Source organism: Muscardinus avellanarius (genome assembly GCF_963383645.1).
Source record: "Muscardinus avellanarius genome assembly, chromosome: 16".
NCBI lineage: Eukaryota > Metazoa > Chordata > Mammalia > Rodentia > Gliridae > Muscardinus > Muscardinus avellanarius.
In genome coordinates this window covers 19554762-19577251 of record NC_137802.1, presented here as the reverse complement: position 1 = coordinate 19577251, position 22490 = coordinate 19554762, and the positions used below count along the sequence as shown (strand labels likewise).

The window sequence follows — 22490 nt, the reverse complement described above, 5'->3', positions numbered from 1 at the left end:
GAGGTCACTTGGATCTGGAAATCTGCTGAGAGATTAGGTGAGGCAGCGGCAGCTTCTATTGCTTCCTGGCCACACAGTTGAAGAAACCTATTGGCCCTTTGCTGTGGAGCAGGCCCCAGTTCCAGGCCTGCCTCGCAACAGGCTCCGGGCCCAGCCTCGCTGGCTCCAGACCCGGCCTCGCTCACAGCAGGCTCCGGGCCCAGCCTCGTTGGCTCTAAACACGGCCTCGCTCATGGCAGGCTCCGGCCCAGCCAGCTTTGCTGAGGGTCTCATTAAGGTGCTGAGACTGGCCTCAAACCTGCCACTCCTATCTCAGCCTTTCAAGAACTGGAATTACAGGCAAACACCACCATACTCAGCTGTGTGCATGCACGTATATGTGTGCTCAAGCCTGTGGAAGAACATGAATATGTAAATATATCTTCAGGCCAAGGCATATATGTTTTTGAACGTATACACACATGTTTATATGTATATCTCTTTCTTTATGTGTATATGTATATCTCTTCCTTCCTTTCTTTCTTTTTTTTTCACTGCTGGGGATCAAACCCAAGACCTCATGCATTTGAGGCACTCATTCCACCCATGTCTCTGGGTTTCTGGTGTCTGTTCATGAGTAGGCTGCTGTGCTGACACTCTAGAGATTTCCACTTACCTATTAGTTTAAGTGAAGGGCTGTGCATTGTGCAGTAGAGGCACTAAGATGCGAAGGCAGCCTGAGTGTGTGTGTGTGTGTGTGTGTGTGTGTGTGTGTGTGTGTGTTGCTGGAGATTGAACCCAGGAGCATTTACCTCCAAGTTACACTTTCAGCCTTTTAAAATTTTTTTTTGAAACAGGGTTGCTGAGAGTCTCGATAAGTTGCCATGATCCTCCTGTTTCAGCCTCCCAAGTACTGGGATTATAGGTGTGTGCCATCATGCCCATCCCGTGGGTGTTTTATGTGTGTGTGTGTATCTGATTGTACAAGACCAGGTCTTGTGTCTGTGACTGCCGGCTCCTCCATGTGCATGTTTATCTCTGCAAGCATGTTTCTTTGGGAAAGCCCGAATTATATACATATGTGTATGTGCATGTTTGTAACCACATGCTTGTATCCAGGCATGGTAGCACATGCCTATAATCCCAGTACTTAGGAGGCCAAGACAGGAAGATGGCAGATTCTACATCAGCAACTTAGTGAGGTTCTCAAGAACTTAGCTAGACCCTGTTCTCAAATAAAAGATGAAAAAATTGGGTTGGGGGTGTAACTTGGAGGTAGTGTGTCTCTGGGTTCAATCCCCCGCACCACATACACACAAAAAAAGTAAGTGCACGCTCTGTGTGAATGTGTGTGCCTGTGTCTGCGGTGCTCTTTCTCTGTGCTTGACGTGCACATGTGCCTGCACCTGCTCTGCAAAGGTGTGGCTGTACGGACATGTGGAGGGATTGCATAGAAGGGCCTGCTCCTGCCCTGCCCTGTGCTGCTCAGCATCACAGTGTCCCCAGTGTGAGGACTGAGCCCTGGAGGCCAGCCTGCGGGCTGCTTCTCACGTCCATTGTTGTCCTTCTGTCCCCAGGAATGCTGTTGGACATCCAGAAATTTTTTCAAATCAGTGACAGCAATGCTGGCTTGCTTCAGACAGGTGAGGAGGGAGTCCTTGGGTTTTGGGTAGTCCCTGGCCCAGCTCCAGCTCCACTGAGTCCCTGCACAGAGGAGGGGTGGGACCTGGCAGAGGAGAGAGTGGGGCAAGGCTTGGGGCTGAAGCACAGGTGCCATGACAAAGGGGGGAGCTGGGGAGGGGGGCTCCTGAGCTTTGTGTCCCGCCCCGATTCTCCACTCATTCCCTACATGTGTGTAAGCTCCGCTGTGTACTAGAGATTTGCTAGGTTTGAGAAGTGTGTGTGTTACTGGAAATTAAACCCAGGGACATTCTGCCTTTGAGCTACACTCCAGGCCTAGTTTATTTATTTTAATTAAAAAAATTTTTTTGTGGTGCTGGGGATTGAAAGCAGGGACATTCTACATTTAAGCTATACCTCAGTCTGATTTTTATTCTTTTTTTGGAAACAGGGTCTCACTAGGTTGCAGAGGGCCTCACAAAGTAGCTGAGACTGTCCAGGAACTGCAATCCTCCTGTCTCAGCCTCCCAAATGCTGGTATTACAAGTGTGTGCCACCATGCCGGCTCTTATTTTATTTTTTATTTGGAAACAGGGTCTCATTAAGTTGCAGAGGGCCTTGCTAAATTGCTGAGGCTGTCCTCAAATCATGATTCTCCTGTCTTACCTCCCAGGTACTAGGATTACAGGTGTATGCCACCATGCCCAGCTCAGTTTTTTATTTTTATTTTTATTTTTTGTGGTACTGGGGGTGGAACCCAGGGGCTTTCTACCTCAGGGCTATACTCCCAGATCTATTTTATACTTTATTTGGAAACAGGGTTCACTAAGTTGCTGAGAGCCTCAGTAAATAGCTGAGGCTGACTTCAAACCCATGCGATTTTCCTATCTCAGCCTCCCAAGCACCGGGTTTACAAGCATGCGCCACCACACCCTGCTGCCTAGGTCAGTTTGAGAAATTCTGATGTGTGTTTTTCTCTCACAGAATTAAAAAATCTTACCACCAGGACACAGACAGATAACAGACACAGATATCCCTGCCCCATGTGGGCCCAGAAGGGCTCTGGGCCACAAAGAGCCTTAATTCCAGCACCAGGGAGCACCTATGTCCTGATCAAATATGTGAGGTGCTTGGGGTTGTGAGGCATGGCTGGCCTTTCGCCTGAGGGGACTGCATGGTGACATCAGCACAGGTATGACTACATGTGTGCACATGCGATCGATCACAACACAGGACACCCGAATGTGCCCCCTTCTCTCCACAGGCCCTGCCCTCACCTAACTACTCACCACCCCAGGGCTTTAAGCTGAGAACATAGCTCTCAAACTAGGCACAGGTGCCTTTGGGGTGCATGAAAACTCAGAGCAACAGCACACAGAGCATTAGAGAGGTACACTTCTATATCCTCCAACCTGGATGGTTCTTTATTCTTTTTTTGATTCTGGGTATTGAACCCAGGGGCATTTAACCTCTGAGCTTTATTTACTTATTTTTTTACTTACTTTTTTTTTGCAGGACTGGGGATGGTACTGGGGTACTCCCAAATGCTGGGACTATAAGTGTGCGCCACTATGCCTGGCCCTATTTTATTTTTTAGTTTGAAACAAGGTCTCACCAAATTGCTAAGAATCATGTTAGGTTGCCAAGGCTTGAACCTGCAACCCTCCTGTCACAACCTCCCAAGTACTAGGATTATAGGCATATACCACCATGCCTGATTTTTTTTATTATTTATTTATTTATTTATTTTGCGGTACTGGGGATGGAACCCTTGGTCATTCTACCTCTAAGCTACATCCTCAGCCCTATTTTTTATTCTTTGTTTTATTTTTATTATTTATTTATTTATTTATTTATTTGGTGGTACTGGGGTTTCTGGAAACCCTTCTACCTCCGGGCTACACTCCCAGACCTATTTTATAACTTTTTTAAAATTTGGAAACAGGGTCTCTTAAGCCAGCACGGCTGGCTTCGAACCTACGCGATCCTCCTGTCTCTGCCTCCCAAGCGCAGGGATTACCAGCGTGTGCCACCACGCCTGGTGTTATTCTTTGTTTTAAAACAGGGTCTCACTGAGTTGCAAAGGGCCTCACTAAGTAGCTGAGGCTGTCTGCGAACCCAGGTCCTTACCTGTCTCAGACTCCCAAGTACTGGGATTACAAGTGTGCGCCACCACGCCCAGCATTATTATTATTATTATTATTATTATTATTATTATTTTTATTTGAAACAAGGTCTTCTTAAGCTACTGAAGGTCTCACTGAGTTGCAGAGGCTGGCCTTGAATTTGTCATCTTCCTGTCACAGATTCCCAAGTACTGGGATTACAGGTGTGTGCCATGGCACCTGCCTGTACAGATCACGGATCTGTCTGAGAACAAGCCTATGCCCCACCTCTTGGTTTCCTTTCTCACCTCTTCTTTCAAATCTCCTGTCTAAGATGGGCATGGTGGTGCGTGCCTCTAATCCCAGTACTTGAGAAACTGAGACAGAAGTATTGCAGGTTTGAGACAAGCCTTAGCAATTTAGTAACACTCTCAGCAACCTAGCAAGACCCTTTTTCAAAACAAGAAGTAAAAAGGGCTGGAGTGTAGCTCAGAGATAGAATGTCCCTGGTTCAATGTCCAGTCACATGTGTGTGTACCCACATACATCGCCTGTGTAAAGCTGAGTACAGTTGAGCATGCCTATAATTCCAGTATTTGGGAGGCTGAGACAGGGGGATCCTAGGTTCTAGGCCAGCATGTGGTAACTTTGTGAAACTCTGCTTCAAAAATTAAAAAATAAGAGAGGACTGGGGGTATAACTCAGAGGTAGAACAGCCTTAGATTCAATCAATCCTTAGTAACACACACACACACACACACACACATACACACACACACACATACACACACACACACACACACACACACACACACACACACACTCACTCTCACACACACCCCTCCTGTCTCCTATCTGAAGCAGAAGAGACACCCCCATCCTGGCTGCATTCCTCAGGGGTGTAAAAACTCCAAGGCCCCAAACAGAAGGACAGTTACAGCTTCTGCACAAAGGCTCGGAGCGCTAAGCAGAGATGCATCGATAGAAACACGCTGGGTCAGGCCACACACCGGGTCAGGCCACACACCCAAGGCACGGAGCCAGGCCTTACTTAGCCAGCCGCTATGCGTGACTGTCTGCTATTTATCTGCAAATCAGAATTCAGAAGTGAGATAGTGGTTTTGAGGATGGGTGTTAACACATGTATTTCGATTAAAAAACTGAAGCCAGCATTTTTTCTCACAATCAGTCTTGTCTGTGAGGTTGGTTTGGCCAGGGGTGGACTATCTTTACCCTTGGACTCCATGGGGGAAGATTTTCATTAATTGAATGAACTCCATCTACAGCTGGGAGGGTTGGAATGAAAAAACAGTTTATAGCAGAGCATGTCTGCGATCCCAGTACTTGGAAGGCTGAGATGTAAGGATCGTAGGTTGGAGGAGAGCCTCAGAGATCTAGCAAGACCCTGTTAAAAAAAAAAAGCCAGGCGTGGTGGCGCACGCTTGTGATCCCAGCATTTGGGAGGCTGAGAGAGGAGGATCGCGGTTCATGGACAGCCTCAGCTACTTAGCGAGGCCCTTCGCAACTCAGTGAGACCCTGTTTCAAAAAATATAAAAACTAAGCCGGGCGTGGTGGCGCACGCTTGTAATCCCCGCGCTTGGGAGGCAGAGACAGGAGGATCGCGCAGGTTCGAAGCCAGTCGCGCATGCGCGCTGGCTTAGGAGACCCTGTTTCCAAATAAAAATGTAAAAATAGGTCTGGGAGTGTAGCCCGGAGGTAGAAGGGCTTCCAGGAACCCCAGTACCACCAAAAATATCTATATATCTATATATCTATATATCTATATATATAAACTAAAAAATAGCCGGGCGAGATGGCACACACTTGTAATCCCCGCGCTTGGGAGGCCGAGACAGGAGGATCACACAGGTTCGAAGCCAGCCTCAGCTACTTAGTGAGGCTCTCAGCAACTTAGTGAGACCCTGTTTCCAAATAAAATATAAAAAAATGTCTGGGAGTACAGCCTGGAGGTAGAAAGCCTCTGGGTTCTACCCCCAGTACCGCCAAAAAAACCCCCCCAAAAACCCAAAAAAACAAAACAAAACAAAACAAAAAAAAACCCAAAATAAAACAAAACAAAAAACTAAAAAATAGGACTGGGTGTGTAGCTTGGAGGTGGAATGCCCCTTGGTTCCATCCCCAGTACCACAAAAAACAAAAAGTTATGCACAGATTATATGTAAATTCTATGCCTTATCATATAAGGGACTTGAGCATCTATGAATTTTGGTATTTAAACCAATGCCCTATAAATACTGAGGAATTACTATATTTGTGTAAACTATATCTTCTGTCTGACTGTCTGACTATATATATATATATATATATATATATATATATATATATATTTTTTTTTTTTTTTTTTTTTGCTGGTCTGGGGATGGAACCCAGGGGCAGTCGACCTCCGAGCTACACCCCCTGCCCTATTTTTTATTCTTTATTTTGGAACCGGGTCTCACTGAGTTGCAGAGGGCCTCACTAAGTAGCTGAGGCTATCCGCGAATCATAATCCTCCAGGTCTTAGCATCCCGAATGCTGGGATTACAAGCGTGCGCCACCACGCCCGGCCTATATATATTTTTTAATTCTTTATTTGGAAACAGGGTCTTACTAAGTTGCTGAGAGCCTCTCTGAGTTGCTGAGGCTGGCTTTGAAACCATGATCCTCCTGTCTCAGTCTTTCAAGCACTGAGATTAAAAGTGTGTGCCACCATGCCTTGCTATTTATTTTGAAGCAGGGTCTCACTAAATTTCTGAGGGGCTCACTATGTTGCCGAGGCTGGCCTCAAACCTGTAATCCTCCTGTTTTCAGTTTCCAGTACTGAGATTACAGGCGTGTGTCACTGCACCTGGATGCAATTTTTATTTTCAAATATTTTTGACCTGTGGTTGATTGATTGACTCCAAGGACATGGGACTCAGGGATACAGAGGATAAACTGTACACCATAATGTTGGAAATCACTAAGTAGTTTAAGTAAAGTTACAATAAAAATATGTTAATTGTTAACTGAAAATGTGTGAAGGAGTACGTAGTTTTATAATTGTGTTGTCAAGTGAGGCCACACTGTAGACCAGAGATTTTTTGCTAGTTGTCTTTTTACTCTTGGGGCTGAGAGACTGGAAGCGAGTGCTGACCTTCCAGTCAATATTCATAGCCAGAGTGAGGCCATCTTGGCTCAACATCTAAAACCATTTATTATTTATGTCTGTTTGTGTGTATGCATGCATGCATGTATGTGTGTGTGTTACGGGGGAATGAATCTAGGGGCATTCTATCTCTGAGCTATACCCTCAGCTCTATTTTATTTTATTTTAAAAATTTATTTATTTATTTATTTTTTGGCGGTACTGGGGTTCTTGGAAACCCTTTCTACCTCTGGGCTACATTCCCAGACCTTTTTTTTTTTTTTTGGTGGTGGTACTGGGGTTCCTGGAAGCCCTTCTACCTCCGGGCTACACTCCCAGACCTATTTTATATTTTTATTTGGAAACAGGGTCTCCTAAGCCAGCACAGCTGGCTTCAAACCTACGCGATCCTCCTGTCTCTGCCTCTCAAGCGTGGGGATTACAAGCGTGCGCCACCACGCCCGGCTCCCAGACCTATTTTATATTTTTATTTGGAAACAGGGTCTCTTAAGCCAAAGAGGCTGGCTTCGAACCAGCGCGATCCTCCTGTCTCCGCCTCCCAAGCGCGGGGATTACAAGCGTGCGCCACCACGCCCAGCCCTATTTTATTTTTTATTTTGAAATAGGGTCTCACTAAATTGCTGAGAGCCTTGCTAAATTGTTGAGGCTAAACTTGAACCTGCAATCCTCCTGTCTTAGCCTTGCAAGTACAGGGATTACGGGAATGGGCCACTCCTAGCTTTCAAGTACTTTAATTATAAATTCCACTGGGCATGGTAGTGCACAACTGGTTTATTTATTTATTTATTTATTTATTTATTTATTTATTTTTGTGGTACTGGAGATTTAACCCAGGAGCATTCTACCTCTGAGCTCCACCCCAAACTCTATTTTTTATTCCTTATTTTGAAACAGGGTCTCACTAATTTGTGGAGGGCCTCACTAAGTAGCTGAGGCTGGCCATGAACCTGTGATCCTCCTATCTCAGCCTCCCAAGTACTGGGATTATAAGCGTGCGCCACCATACCTGGCTTGCACAATTGTTTTAAAATAAAAAATAACTGGTATTGGGATTAAAGGTAGCCAAGTATTTGTAATCTCAGTACTTGGGAGGCTGAGTCAGGAGATTCATGGCCAGCCTCAGCTACTTAGTGAGGCCTTCTGTAACTTAGTGAGATCCTGTTTCAAAAAAAAAAAAAAAAAACAATAGGACTGGGGTTTAGCTTAGAGGTAGAATGCCCCTGGGTTCCAGTCCTAGTACCACAAAAATATAAATACATAAAAATAAAAAATAAAGCTGAGTGTGGTGTACACTTTTAATTCCAGTACTTGGGAGGCTGAGGCAGGAGGATTGCAGGTTTGTGGTTAGCCTCAGCAAATGAGTGAGGACCTCAGCAACTTAACGAGACCCTGTTTCAAAATAAAAAATAAAATAGAGTTGGAAGTGTAGCTCAGAGATAGAATGTCCCTGAATTAAATCCCCAGGAGCCAGAAAATAAAATTAAAAAGGGCTGGGGTGTAGTTTGGAGGTAGAATTCCTCTGGGTTCAATTCCCAGTACCAAAATATAAATAAATAAATAAATAAATAAATAAATAAATAAATAAATAGTCTTCACAATAATCCCATGAAGCAAAGCAAGTATTCTTCTTTCTTTCTTTCTTTCTTTCTTTCTTTCTCTCTTTCTTTCTTTCTTTTTTTTTTGTGGTACTGGGGATGGATTCATCCCAGGGCCATCTACCTCAAGGCTACCTCCCAGCCCTATTTTTTTTTTTTAATTCTTTATTTTGAAACAGTCTCACTGAGCTGTAAAGGGCCTTACTAAGTAGTAGCTGAGGCTGTCCTCGAACTGCGATCCTCCTGTCTCAGCCTTCCAAATGCTGAGGTTACTATTGTGAGACACCAGCCCATCTTGCAAGTATTCTTATTATGCCTGTTTTATAGTTGATGAAACCGAGACTCAGAAAGATTATGGGTCTTTCTGAAGTTGGGATTTGAATCCAGAAAGTTTGCCTTCAGAATCTATCTCTTGAGCCAGGTATGCTGGTACGTGCCTGTAATCCCAGTACTTGGGAGGCTGAGACAGGAGAATCGTAGGTTCAAGGACAGCTTCAGCAAGCACTGAGGCCCTCATCAACCTAGTGAGACCCTGTTTCCAAATAAGAAATAAAATCAGTCTGGGGTATAGCTCAGAGGTAGACTCCCAGTGGGTTCAATCCTCAGTAACACACACACACACACACACACACACACACACACACACACACACACACTCATCTTGAGTTAGGCATGGTGTACTCTTGTAATCCCAGTACTTGGGAGGCTGAGACATGAGGATTGCAGGTTTGAGACCAGCCTCCGATGAAGCCCTCCCCAACTTAGTGAGGCCCTCCCCAATTTAGGGAGACTGTCTTTCAAAATAAAGAATAAGTTGGGTGTGATGGCACATGATTGTAATCCCAGCATTTGGGAGACTGAGACAGGATTACGGTTTGTGGAGAGCCTCAACTACTTATAAGGAGGCCCTTTGCAAATCCGTGAGATCCTGTTTTAAAAAAAAAAAATAAAAAATAAGGCTGGGGTGGATCTCATCCCCAGTACTGAAAAAAAAAGAATTGGGCTGGAGGGGTAGAGCTTGGAGGTATAATGCTCCTGAGTTCAATCCCTAGTACACAAACAAACAAACAAACCCCAGTACCACATGCATACACATGAAACAAACAAACAAATAACTAAATAAATAAAGGGTTGGGGATGTAGCTCAGTGGTAGAGTGCCCTGGGTTCAATCCCTAGTACCACAAAACAAAACTAGGAGGAGAAGAAGGAGAAGAAGAAATGTATAAACAAGCCGGGCGTGGTGGCGCACGCTTGTAATCCCAGCATTTGGGAGGCTGAGACAGGAGGATCGCGGTTTGAGGACAGCCTCAGCTACCTAGTGAGGGCATTTGCAACCCAGTGAGACCCTGATTCAAAATAACGACTAAAAGCCAGGCGTGGTGGCGCACGCTTGTAATCCCAGTACTTGGGAGGCTGAGACAGGAGGACCTGGGTTCACAGACAGCCTCAGCTACTTAGTGAGGCCCTTTGCAACTAAGTGAGACCGGTTTCAAAATAAATAATAAAAAATAGGGCATGGGGTGTAGCTCGGAGGTCGAATGCCCCAGCCCCACACAACAAAACAAAACAAAACAAAATAACGAATAAGCACTTGGGCTGGGGTTGTAGCTTGGAGGTAGAATGCCCCTGGATTCCATCCCCAGTACTGTCAAAAAAAAAAAAAAAAAGGAATGTATAAACAAGACATAAAGCAATTCTCTCCCGTTAGAGAAAGACTGATAAATTTGTCTATATCACAGCTAAACCTGTCTGCATGGTGGTACCCGAAACTATGTAAATAATAATAATAGATAACACTTGTTGGGCATTTTCATAAAGCCATTCAGATACCTTTTACATGCTTTATTTTATTTAACCCTCTAAATAACTTTATAAAGAAAGTACTAGTACTGTCGTGGAAGAAGAAATAGGTTCAGAAGACGGTCCCAAGGAGGTCCTAGACAGAGAGGAGAACTTGACACAGGACCAGAGGGGTTGTTGGCATAGGTGATGGAAAAGAATTTGGCCCATGTCAGCAGCGGCACAGAGATTTATTTAGGAAAACCAGAGGTACACATGCAAGGGGGACTGAGGCCTTCTCAAGAGTGAGGGGTGCCTGGGGACGCCCAGCTCTTCCTTGAAAGGAAACTTGGTGAGAGTTGGGTATGGGGAGACTTGTGAAGATGAGTGTGATGATGTCAAGACAGTTTATGGTGGTCTGGTCATTCTTAGAATGCTTAGTCTAATCTCATCAATAGATAATGCTGGAAAGTTCCCTAAGTTATAGGTTTCTCAAGGTGTTGTATCTCTCTTTGTTTAATTGATTTATTGGAGGGATAATTAACAGTGCACCTGGTAATTATCATGAGGGAGTGAATTTCCGGTAACTTCATGATGGGGGGTGAAGGTCTGTAGATTTCCCAGAAATTTGGGAGTGAGAACTGGCGTGCGGAGGGCAGGTATGAGAAGTTTTAGCACAAGGCTTTCAGATTAAAGTTATTTGGACATTAATAACTTGTCCTTCCTTTACATCTCTTTTCTTTCTTTCTTTCTTTCTTTTTTTTGGTATGGGGTTGAGTCCAGGGGCAGTCTATCTCTGAGCTACACCCTCAGCCCTTGTTATTTATTTATTTATTTATTTATTTATTTATTTATTTATTTAGTGGTATTGGGGATGGATCCCAGGGGCATTCTACCTCTGAGCTACACCTACAGCCCTATTTTTTATTCTGTATTTTGAAACAGGGTCTCACTGAGTTGCAAAGGGCCTCACTAAGTAGCTGAGGCTGGCCGTGAACCACGATCCTCCTGTCTTAATCTCCTAAATGCTGGGATTGCAAGTGTGTGCTACCACACCTGGTATGGTATGTATGTATGTATGTATGTATGTATGTATGTATGTATACTGGGGATTGCACTCAGGGGCATTCTACCTCCAAGCTAAACGCCCAGCCTGATTTTATTTTATTTTATATTTTTGAAGTACTGGGGATGGAACCTGAGATACTTTATCTCTGAGCTATATCCCCAGCCCTATTTTTTAATTATTTTGAAACAAGATCTCACTCAGTTGCAAAGGGCCTCACTAAGTAGCTGAGGCTGTCCTCGAACTGCATTCCTCCTGTCTTAGCCTCCCAAATGCTGAAATTACAAGTGTGTGCCACCATGCGCAATTTTTTTTCGATACTGGGAATGGAACCCAGGGGCATTCTACCTCCAAGCTACACCCCCAGCCCTATTTTTTATTCTTTATTTTAAAACATGGTCTCACTGAGTTGCAAAGAGCCTCATTAGAGGCTGGCCATGAACCAGGATCTTCCTGTCTCAGTCTTCCAAATGCTGGGATTACCAGCATGTGCCACCACACCTGGTCCGACTGGTTTTTTTTAATATGCTTTTATTAGTGCATTATAGTCTCACATCATGATGTACATCATATTGTTTGTTGTTTTTTATTTTGAAACAGTCTTGCTAAATTGCTGAGGCTAGTCTTGAACCTCTGATTCTCCTGAGACAGGAGGATCATGGTTCGTGGATAGCTTCAGCTACTTAGACTCTTTGCGACTCAATGAGACCCTGTTTCAAAATAAAAAACAAAAAATGGAGCTGGGGTGTAGCTCAAAAGTAAAATGCCCCTGGGTTCCATCCCCAGTACTGCAAACAGACAAACAAACAAACAAACAAACAAAAACCCTAATATAAGAGACTGGGAAGCCAGGCGTGGTGGCACACACTTGTAACCCAAATACTTGGGAGGCTGAGACAGGAGGATCGCAGGTTCACAGCCAGCCTCAGCTACTTATTAAGGCCCTCTGCAACTTAGTGAGACCCTGTTTCAAATTAAAGAATTAAAAATAGGTCTGGAGGTGTATATTGGAGGTTGAATGCTGCTGGGTCCCAACCCCAGTATAGCAAAAGGGGGTGGGGGGAGGCTGGGAGAAATTATTTTCAAAATATATTAAAGGCAAACAACAGCTCAAGAGGAAATGGGGCAAAGGATGCAAACACAGACACCGTTGCTTGACCTCACTGGGAATAAGGACAACGCAGATTAAGAAACCAGTGAGCTACCTTTTTTTAAAATTAGATGAACAGCCGGGCGTGGTGGTGTATGCTTGTTATCCCCGCACTTGGGAGGCTGAGACAAGAGGATCACACGGGTTCGAAGCCAGCCTCAGCTACTTAGTGAGGCTCTCAACAACCTAGTGAGACCCTGTTTCCAAATAAAATATAAAAAAGGTCCGGGAGTATAGCCTGGAGGTAGAAAGCCTCTGGGTTCCACCCCCAGTACCACACACACACAACCCCCCCAAAAAAAAAATTAGATGAACAAAAAATAAAATGATTGGTCAGATCAAGTGTAAGCAATGGTGCTGGCATGTACTTATATGCCAATATAAATTGATGCAGCCCTTTTTGGAGCCCTATTTTGGCAGTAGCTATTAAAATTATAAATGCTATTGACACCAAAGATCACTCTCTGTGGAGTATTAGGTTGAACCATATTAAATTGCCAGTTTTGTAGGTCAAAACTGGCCTAATTTCCACAAATGTATATGGCATTACCCAATACTAGAGCAGGTCATGGGAGAGCAGGAGGGGTTGGAACCTGAGCAGGGAAGAACCTGGATATTTATTGGGCTCAGGAAATGTCAATCATCTATGTACAGGGAATGGAGACCCAGGTGCTGGGCCAGGGCTTCCAAAGCCCAAGGACCTTGGATGGTGGGATTGAGTGGAAGAGGATCCAGACCTCCCTTTCTCTACCTGCTAGCTCTTCCTGCAGGGAGGCAGGAATTCACTGTCTTCCAAGGGTAGAGGCAATTTTATTTAAGGCACAGAAGTAGTGTGTACACTCACTCATGTGGCATATAGCCTCATAAAAATATAGTAGTTTTCTTGTCCTTACAGAATAGTAAACACTCATTAATGCATGAAAGGCTCACTTTAAAATATGATATAGAAAGCCGGGCGTGGTGGCGCACGCTTGTAATCCCAGCATTTGGGAGGCTGAGGCTAGAGGATCGCGGTTCCCGGACAGCCTCAGCTACTTAGTGAGGCCCTCTGCAACATACTGAGACCCTGTTTCAAAATAAAGAATAAAGCCAGGCGTGGTGGCGCATGCTTGTAATCCCAGCAGTTGGGAGGCGGAGACAGGAAGATCTCAGTTCAAGAACAACCTCCTCTACTTAGTGAGGTCCTTTGCAACTCAATAAGACCCTGTTTCAAAACAAAGGACAAAAAATAGGGTTAGGGATATAGCTTAGAGGTAGAATACCCCTGGGTTCCATCCCCAATACTGCAAAAAAAAAAAAAAAAAAAAAAAAAAAAAAAAAAAAGAGGTGTGGGGGGGTAACTTCAACGTAGAATGCTGTTGGGTTCAATCTCTACTACCATTAAAAAAAAAAAAAGGATATAGACATGACAATCAGTGTCTAGGGAATACTACTTAGGAAATCAGCTCTCTCCCGGCCTCCTAGAACCAGTACTGATTTATGGTTCGTGTGCTCTTTCTAAACTATCCTCATCTGCTGGTCAAAGCAGGCCCTGGACCGACCTCGATTTCCTCCGACGGGCAGCAGGTGTATGAATGAGTGACAAATTAGTTGAATCCCCAGGCTCACAGAAGCTCCCATGTTCTGGTAAAGATAGGAACAGGCATCCACCCCACGTCAGAGGCTTCATTTCCACTTACCTCTCACTTTATTTTTTATTCAGTTTTTTGTTACTGGGGATGGAACTCAGGGCATTCTCCTTCTGAGCTACACTCCTAGCCCCTTTAATTATTTATTTTGAAATAGAATTTCACTAAGTTGAGGAGGGCCTCGCTAAGTAGCTGAGGCTGTCCACCTGTTATCCTCCTGTCTCGGCCTCCCAAGTACTAGGATTACAGGTGTTTGCCACTACCACTGGCTTCTTCTAGTGCTTTTTTTTTTTTTTTTTTTCAGAACCCAGGAGCAATCTACCTCCAAGCTACACCCCCAGCCCTATTTTTTATTGTTTATTTTGAAACAGGGTCTCACAGAGTTGCAAAGGGCCTCACTAAGTAGCTGAGGCTGTCCACGAACCGCAATCCTCCCACTTCAGCCTCCCAAATGCTGGGATTCCAAGCGTGCGCCACCACATCCAGCTTCTTCTAGTGCTTTTATAATTTCATATTTTATCTTATTTTTGCAGTACTGAGGATTGAACCTGGGGTCATTCTACCTCTGAGCTACACTCCCACCCTATTTTTTATTCTTTATTTTGAAACAGGGTCTCACAGAGTTGCAAAGGGCCTCACTAAGCAGCTGAGGCTGGCCATGAACCCTCGATCCTCCTGTCTCAGCCTTCCAAGTACTGGAATTACTTACTTACTTATTTTGCGGTACTGGGGATTGAACCCAGGGGCATTCTACCTCCGAGCTATACCCCCAGCCCTATTTTTTTATTCTCTGTTTTGAAACAGGGTTTCACTGAGTTGCAGAATGCCTCATTAAGTAGTAGCTGAGGCTGTCCGTGAACCTCATTCCTCCTGTCTCAGTCTCCCAAATGCTGGGATTACAAGTGTGTGCCACCCCGGCTTATTCTTTATTTTGAAACAGGGTCTCACTAGGTTGCAGAGAGTCTCACTAAGTAGCTGAGGCTGGCTGCGAACTTGTCTCAGCCTCCCAAGTACTGGGATTACAAGCATGCACCACTATGCCCGGCTTATTATTTTATTTTGAAACAGGATCTCACTTAAAAAGTAGAGGAGGGCTTCACTAAGTTCCTGAGGCTGGCCTCAAACCTGGGATTTTCCTGTTTCAGTCCTCTCATCTTTATAAGCCTGGGGGTAGTGGTGGTGGTGGCGGCTTTCTGATGATGGAATGATGATCAGAGAGGCCACACAGCGAGCAAGCGGCAGGGTTGAGGTTTGGCCCAGGCCAGTGTGCACACGCAGGGTTATGGGTTGCCTGTTAGACAAGTGTTGTGAGATTCGCCTTATCTTTTCCTGTTCATGGCTGGGGCCCACCGCTAAGAAGCTAGCTTGTGACATCTGAGCCAGGCCCTTCCCTGGGCCGGGGGGCTGTCTGCCTGCCCACTGTCATAGGGGAACCCAGGCTTCCCCTTGTGTGTCTCCTCCAGTCTTCATCGGCTGCCTGCTACTGTCTGCACCCATATTTGGCTACCTGGGTGATCGTCACAGCCGCAAAGCCACTCTGAGCTTTGGGATCTTTCTGTGGTCAGTAGCTGGCCTCTCCAGCTCCTTCATCTCCCCCAAGGTAAGTGTCCACACCCGACCTTCCTTGCCCTCTGCTTTCTCCCTGATCCGGCCCGTCATAGCAGGGTGGCAGGATTCCGTTCAGTTGCTGGCTCAGTGGCAGGCGGGGGTGTGTGGGTTCACCGTGCAGAACCGTTATTTCTTAACTCGAGGCTTCCTTTCTGTACCTCTGGCTGTCAGCCTCCCCTCTGCTTCATTTCCGCCCTGGCTGCTGGAGGTGGGGGTGGGGGTAAGAGCTGCTGCCTCTGGGAACTGGCCTGATTAGGAGAGCAGTAGCAGCAGCAGAAGGGCTCCCCTGGGTGTGGGTTGGATCTGGCTGCAGATGCCGGCAGGGGGTGCCCGTGTGATATGGGGGTGGAGTACATGGGGAGAAAGTGAGTGCCTGTAGCCCTGGTCTCCTTCCCCTTGAGCATCTTGTCATGAGGTCCCTTTGCACCCTCAGACACATCCTTGGGGCCAATGTCTGAACCTGGTTTTGTTCCCGATTTGCACAGTATTCCTGGCTCTTCTTCCTGTCCCGGGGTGTGGTTGGCACTGGGACTGCCAGCTACTCCACCATCGCGCCCACCATCCTGGGCGACCTGTTCACGAGGGACCAGCGGACCTGTGTGCTGGCCATCTTTTACATCTTCATCCCCGTTGGGAGGTTGGTAGCACCCCCGGAGCCATGTCCTCAGGAGGTAAACTGAGGCCAGAAGAGTCGGAGCAGGGGACAGGAGAGGTCAAGCCAGGAGGGCTAGGGCTGGGACCCCAGGGCTGCCCTTGCCTGCTACTCACATGCCCCTCTGAGCCTTGGCTTTTCATCTGGAAAAGGGGCAGTAGCTCCAGCTGTGGGGAGGACTGCAGACAGAAGAGGCACTAGACAGGTTGTTGTGTGGCTGCTCAGGGAGGGCGGTCCTGAGAGGTGAGTTAGGCCATGCGGGTCCCCACAGCAGGGAGAATAGAGTAGGGTGTGCGGTCAGGCCCCTGAGCTCTCGCCTGGACTTCCTGAGCTTCCCTTACTCAAGCAGGGCTGAGCCTCGGGCACGAGGGTGAGCTGGTGGGACGGTGTCCTCGAATGGGAAGAGTGGCGGTGGGGCCTCGGGTGGGCAGGAGCCAGAGCTCACTGGTGACCTGACCTAGGGCGGCTGACATCTGGGCCTCACGTGGCTCACGGTTCTCAGGCAGAGTGTGAGCCTGCAGAGAGCTGGCTCCTGGGTGGGGCACCTGCTCAGGCTGCTTTCCCACCCCTCACCGCCCACCTCCCCGGCCCCTCTGTCACAGTGGTCTGGGCTACGTGCTGGGGTCGACCGTGACGGAGCTGACAGGGAACTGGCGCTGGGCCCTCCGGGTGAGTCCCGCTTCCTTTCCTTCTCTCTGCTTTCCCCTGGGGTGGGCAGGGACTTTCCAGGCTCCTGCTGCCTTTGCTACTTGGCAGGGTACCCGGCGCCATGGCGGGTGCCAGACGTCGTTAGCATGGCCAATGGGGCCTCCTGTGGAACATGGGCTATGGAAGTTGTGACCTTGGGTCAGATCCCAGCTGTTCGGTCTTAGCTATGTGTCTTCAGGCAAACTGCCTCCCTCTTTGGAGCCCTGGTTTGGCTCTGTGTGAAGTGGGAGTGTGAAACTGGGTGCTTTGGTATATACCTGTAATCCCAGTACTTGGGAGACAGGAGGATCACAGCCAGACCTTGTTTCAAAATAAAAATAAAAGGGAAGCCGGGTATGATGGCGCATGCTTTTAATCCCAGTACTTGGGAAGCTGAGTCAGGAGGTTCACAGGTTCAAGGACAGCCTTAGCTAATGAGTGAGGCCCTCCATAACTTAGTGAGACACTGTTTCAAAATAAAGAATAAAAAAATAGGGCTGGGGATTCAGCTCCGAGACAGAAGGCCCTTGGGTTCAATTCCACTGGAGAGAGGTGAATGCCACCTATGTAGTCTTGCAGATTGTTGAGACAAGGCATTTGGAGGCCCCTGGGGACTGGCAGCCAGGGTCACTCAGGGAGTGGAGCCAGGACGTCTGGGAACATACCTCGTAGGCCTTGTCTGGCCGCAGCCACAGTCCAGTCTTGGAAGAGGAGGAAACTCAGCCGCAGAGTGGGCGGGGCTCGGTGAAGGCAGAGTTGGGATGCTGGGTGCTAGGATTCAAGGAGGTCGACTTGGTTTGAACTTGCTTATGGTCCTGGCTGTTTGAAGGTGGCTACAAGGCAGGTCGTGAGATCCCTGACCTTGGAGTGTGGGCAGGGAGGACTCCAGGGCAGGAGCCGGGGCAGGACTGGAGTGGTAGGGGCAGCATGTACTCAGTGCTCAGAGCTCTTCTCTTTTCTTCTCACCTTTCCCGCCGCCTTCTTTTGTGTGTGTGTGAGGTGTGTTTGATACTGGGGATTGAACCCAGAGCATTCTACCTCTGAGCTACACCCACAGTCCTATTTTTTTTTTTAAATTTTGAAACAAGGTCTTGCTAGGTTGACGAGCATCTCATTACTTGCTGAGTCTGTCCATGAACCTGTGACCCCCCTGTCTCAGCCTTTCAAGCACCATGACTGGCTCTGCCCTCCCTCCCTCTCTTTCTTCTTTTGCACTAAGCTACATCCCAGCCTTTAAAAAAAATCTTTTATTTGGAGACAAGGTCTTGCTTAATTGCCCAGGTTGGCTTTGAACTTGTGATCCTCTTGCCTCAGCCTCCTGAGTAGCTGGGATTACAGGTGTGTGCCACCACACCTGGGCTCAAAGTCCCATTTTCAACTGTCTCAGGCCCACTGCTCCCAGTAGAGTAGCTTCTGTCCTGGACAGATGGGTATTAGTCAGGTCCCCAGGGGCTGCTCCCCAGAGAGTCTGTGCCCTCAGGGGGGTTGGGTAAGGAGCAGTGGTGTGTCCAGCTCTGTGTATAGGGGCCCAGGGTCTGGACAGCAGAGCTCAGAGTTCCTGGGTGTGGTAGCATGCTGCCCTCATCTTCTTGGGCTCTCCTGTCCCCAGATCATGCCCTGCCTGGAAGCTGTGGCCTTGGTCCTACTAATCCTGCTGGTTCCAGACCCACCCCGAGGAGCTGCTGAGAAGCAGGGGGAGGTGACTGTGGAGACCCCACGGGGCAGCTGGTGTGAGGACGTCAGATACCTGGGGAGAAAGTGAGTGCCCCTGCAGCCACAGACCCGGGCCCTCCTGTGCTGGCGCAGCCCCCGGGCCTCCCTTTCTCCACCTCTAGGGAGCCCTCCCTGCTGTCTGGGTGCTTCCAGACCTTTTCCTCCTCCGAGCTTTGCTCCCTCACTTGGGGCTCCCTCACTTGGGGCTATGAAGTGTGGGCTGGAAGGGGGCGGTGGCTTGAATGCCAGCCTTCCCTGTCACTCCCTGAGTGGCCCTGAGACTCAGAGCGCCATTTTCCTAATTTATTCAACGGGAATTTTTCTCCAGCCTTGCCAGCTTCTAAGACTGCTGGGAGCCCATTGCTCATCTCCCCAAGCTACATGGGGGCGAGTCTTCCTTTTGCCCAGGTGCACTCTACCTCCAAGCTACACTCTCAGCCCTATTTCATTCTTTATTTTGAAACAGGGAGTCACTAAGTTGTGGAGGGCCTCACAAGTTGCTGAGGCTCGCCTTGAACCCGTGATCTTCCTGCCTCAACCTCCTAAGCCCTGGGATTACAAGCAAGCATGTGCCACCACACCTGGCTCCCCTCCTTTTTAAATTTAGATTAGTGGTCCTCAAACTGTTATGTACCTGAGTGATACAAGGCACTTATGAAAGCATCGCTGTCCCACTGCCAGAGACTGTGTTCTGTTGCCACATTCAGCTTGCCTGGGATCTGAAATGTCGATAAGCTCCCACCTTGTCACAGCTAACTTCCACCCATTGAGAAGTGTGGGCGAGGGAAGGGAGGTGGGCGAGAGCCAACTGCTGCCCTGATTCAGGACTCACTGCAACGCGGGATGTGACAGGACCCAAGTCTCTTTGTTCCAGAGCCATGAGACTGGTGGAGGGGATGCTGATGGGGATGGGCAGGGGCAGCTTCCAGGGGGCCGTGAGGCCCAGATGGGTGTCTCTCAGAATGGGGAGGAAGGCATGGCTTGCGCAGGGGCGTGGAGGCGGGCAATGTCTCAGGCACGCTGGGGATGCTAGAGCGCAGGGTGCCGCGTGAAGGTTCTGGAAGTTGGAGCCTGTGTAACTGGGTGGGGGAAGTGGACAGGCCCCTCAGCCCCAGCCCTCTCCTGGCTCCAGAGAGGGAAGAGATGAGAGAAGGGCGTTTTCTCTCACAGCTGGAGTTTTGTGTGGTCGACCCTCGGAGTGACATTCATGGCCTTTGTGACTGGAGCCCTGGGCTTCTGGGTCCCAAAGTTTCTGTCGGAGGCCCGCATAGTGCACGGGTCACAGCAGCCTTGTTTCCGGGAACCGTGCAGCAACCAGGACAGGTGAGAGACCTCTGGGGACGGGCGCCTAGCCTAGCTCGTGGGGCTGGGGAAGTCTGGAGAGGTTGTGCGCCCCAGGCTCATTTTTCTGGGCCTGTGGTGCTCTGCGAAGAGGGCAGGGCTTGGGGAGCAGGTGCAGGTACAGGGCCTGGCCTCTGGCTTTGGCTCAGCCTGCCACCTGAGGGGCCACAGGCAGCATCTCCCACGGCTTTTTTTCTCTAGGGGCTGTGGTGAGGTCCAGAGGCACCTGTAGGGGAAGGAGATGAGGCTTCAGTGGGGAGTCCTGGGCCACCATTCCCAGGAGGGGCCCCTAGTGTTTTCTGTGAGGTTGCACCATTTTGCACATTGTAGATGGGGCAGCAGGAGCTCTTTGGCTTAGGGATTTCAGGTCTGCATTCCTATGTTCTCTGGCTCATCTGAGGCGCTCAGAGCTCTGGGGGCCTAGAGGGCCTGGCTCTGCTTGATCCCTCTTCTGCCCACCACCTCTGACACTGACTCAAGGACTCCTTGCCTCTCTTTCATGGAACCCTGAGGCCCAGAACTCCTCGGCTTCATGCTCTTCTCCCTCCTGTCCTGGTTGCTTGAAGATCCTCAGGGCTCTGTGACCTTCCCTGGAGCCCCATCCTCTACAAAATATATTTTTCTTTCCTTCTTTCCTTCTTTTCTTCCTCCCTCCTTCCCTCCCTCCCCTCTTGTATGTTTCTTTCTTTCTATACTGGGGATTGAATCCAGGGGCATTCCACCTCCGATCTATACCCTCAGCCTTATTTTATTTTTTATTTTGAAACAGGGTCTAAATTGCTGAGACTGGCCTTAAACTTGCAATTCCTATCTCATCCTTCCAAGTTCTGAGATTACAAGCATGCAGTACTGAGCCTGGCCCAAAGCATATTTTCCCATAGAAGGTTCCAGAGATCAGGACATCTTGGGAGGTCATCATCTGGATTACTACAGAGTGGGAGAAGATCTTGGTGTTGGGATTCTACACAGACCTCAGCTTTTAACACCCTCCTTGGTTAGGACAGGCCCCAGGGTGAGGTGGGACAGGGGTGCGAAGCCGCGGGATGCAGGGTTCTGTAGGATTGTGGCAGAGGGAACTTCTAACACTCAGAAGTGGCCCAGGGAAAGGGGCTGCTGGGGATGTAGTGAGTCCCCCCCCCCCGGGGGTGTGTGTAAGCAGAGCTTGGACAACTGCTTACTAGGGCGGTTGTCCAGGGGAGCAACACAGAACTGAGAGACCTGTCAGGGTCCTCTTGGCTCTGAGTCTGTGGTCCCGAGAACCACAGTGTTGTGTGGGTGAGTGCCAAGGACTTAGAGGTTGGGTGCTCCTCCTGCTCAAGGGCCAGTGGGGGGCTCTGGCCACACTGCCTGCTTGAATGATCAGTCCTAAGTCTTGCAAAGGTATTGGGAAGCTGCGAGGCCAGCGCAGACCAGGACTTGGAGGTAGATAACATTCACTGGAATTTGGGGCCACTTGACTTGGCTGAGCCAGAGCTTTGCTCAGCTCAGAAAGCTGGGGAGGTTGGTGAGGAGCTCTAAGCTGCCAAAGGACAAACATGCTTCTCTGTGGTGGGCAGAGAGCCAGGAGGCTCTGGCTTTGCCTTGAGGGCCTGATGTAGTAGGCCTTAGGAAAATTCCTGCCCTCTCTGGGCTCCTTACTTTCTCTTACACACAGAGGGGATGGGGATAACTATTGGTCACCAGAACTTATTAGTCCTCAGCCTGTGGGATGGACATGTCGCAGGAAAATGTTTAGGGGAGGTAGTTCTGGTGGCATTTAGTTTGTTGGCAACCCATCATTTTTGTGTGTGGTATTGAGGATTGAACCCAGGGGAATTCTATCTCAGAGCCACACCCCTAGCCCAAATTTATTTTTTAAAATTTGAGCCGGGCGTGGTGGCGCACGCTTGTAATCCCCGCGCTTGGGAGGCGGAGACAGGAGGATCGCGCAGGTTCGAAGCCAGCCGCGCTGGCGTAAGAGACCCTGTTTCAAAAATATAAAATAGGTTTGGGAGTGTAGCCCAGAGGTAGAAGGGCTTCCAGGAACCCCAGTACCACACACACAAAAAAATAATAAAATAAAATAAAAAAATAAAATTTGAAACAGCATCTCATTACATTTCTGAGGCTGGCCTTGAACCTGTGATCCTCCTATTTCAGCCTCCCAAGTACTGGGATTATAGTAGTTTATCAACCATACCTGGATTATTTATATTCTTGGTGACTATCATAAAATTAAGATTTTTTTGATGTGTGTATGCCATTGCGGATTGAACACAGGGGAATTCTACCTCTAAACTATACCCCCAGACTTATTTTATTTTTATATGAAACAGGGTCTCACTAGGTTGATGAGTCTCACTCCTTGCTAAGGATGGCCATGAACCTGCCATCCTCTTGTCTCTCCCAAGTACTGGGATTACAGGCATGGCCACCAC

The 22490-nt window shown here is 48.1% G+C and overlaps 1 protein-coding gene across 1 annotated transcript in view; it reads left to right on the top strand.

Annotated features, from left to right (window-relative positions):
• Nucleotides 1-22490, top strand: part of SPNS3 (SPNS lysolipid transporter 3, sphingosine-1-phosphate (putative)) — a gene marked incomplete at both ends in the record, with an annotated part of 69163 nt that overhangs the window by 4771 nt on the left and 41902 nt on the right. Inside the window, 6 exons of the mRNA XM_080713974.1 lie at nucleotides 1557-1622; nucleotides 15536-15672; nucleotides 16166-16317; nucleotides 16935-17001; nucleotides 18629-18777; nucleotides 19903-20055. Of these exons, the coding sequence (XP_080570100.1) occupies nucleotides 1557-1622; nucleotides 15536-15672; nucleotides 16166-16317; nucleotides 16935-17001; nucleotides 18629-18777; nucleotides 19903-20055 (724 nt within the window). The remainder of the gene's footprint in view (nucleotides 1-1556; nucleotides 1623-15535; nucleotides 15673-16165; nucleotides 16318-16934; nucleotides 17002-18628; nucleotides 18778-19902; nucleotides 20056-22490) is intronic.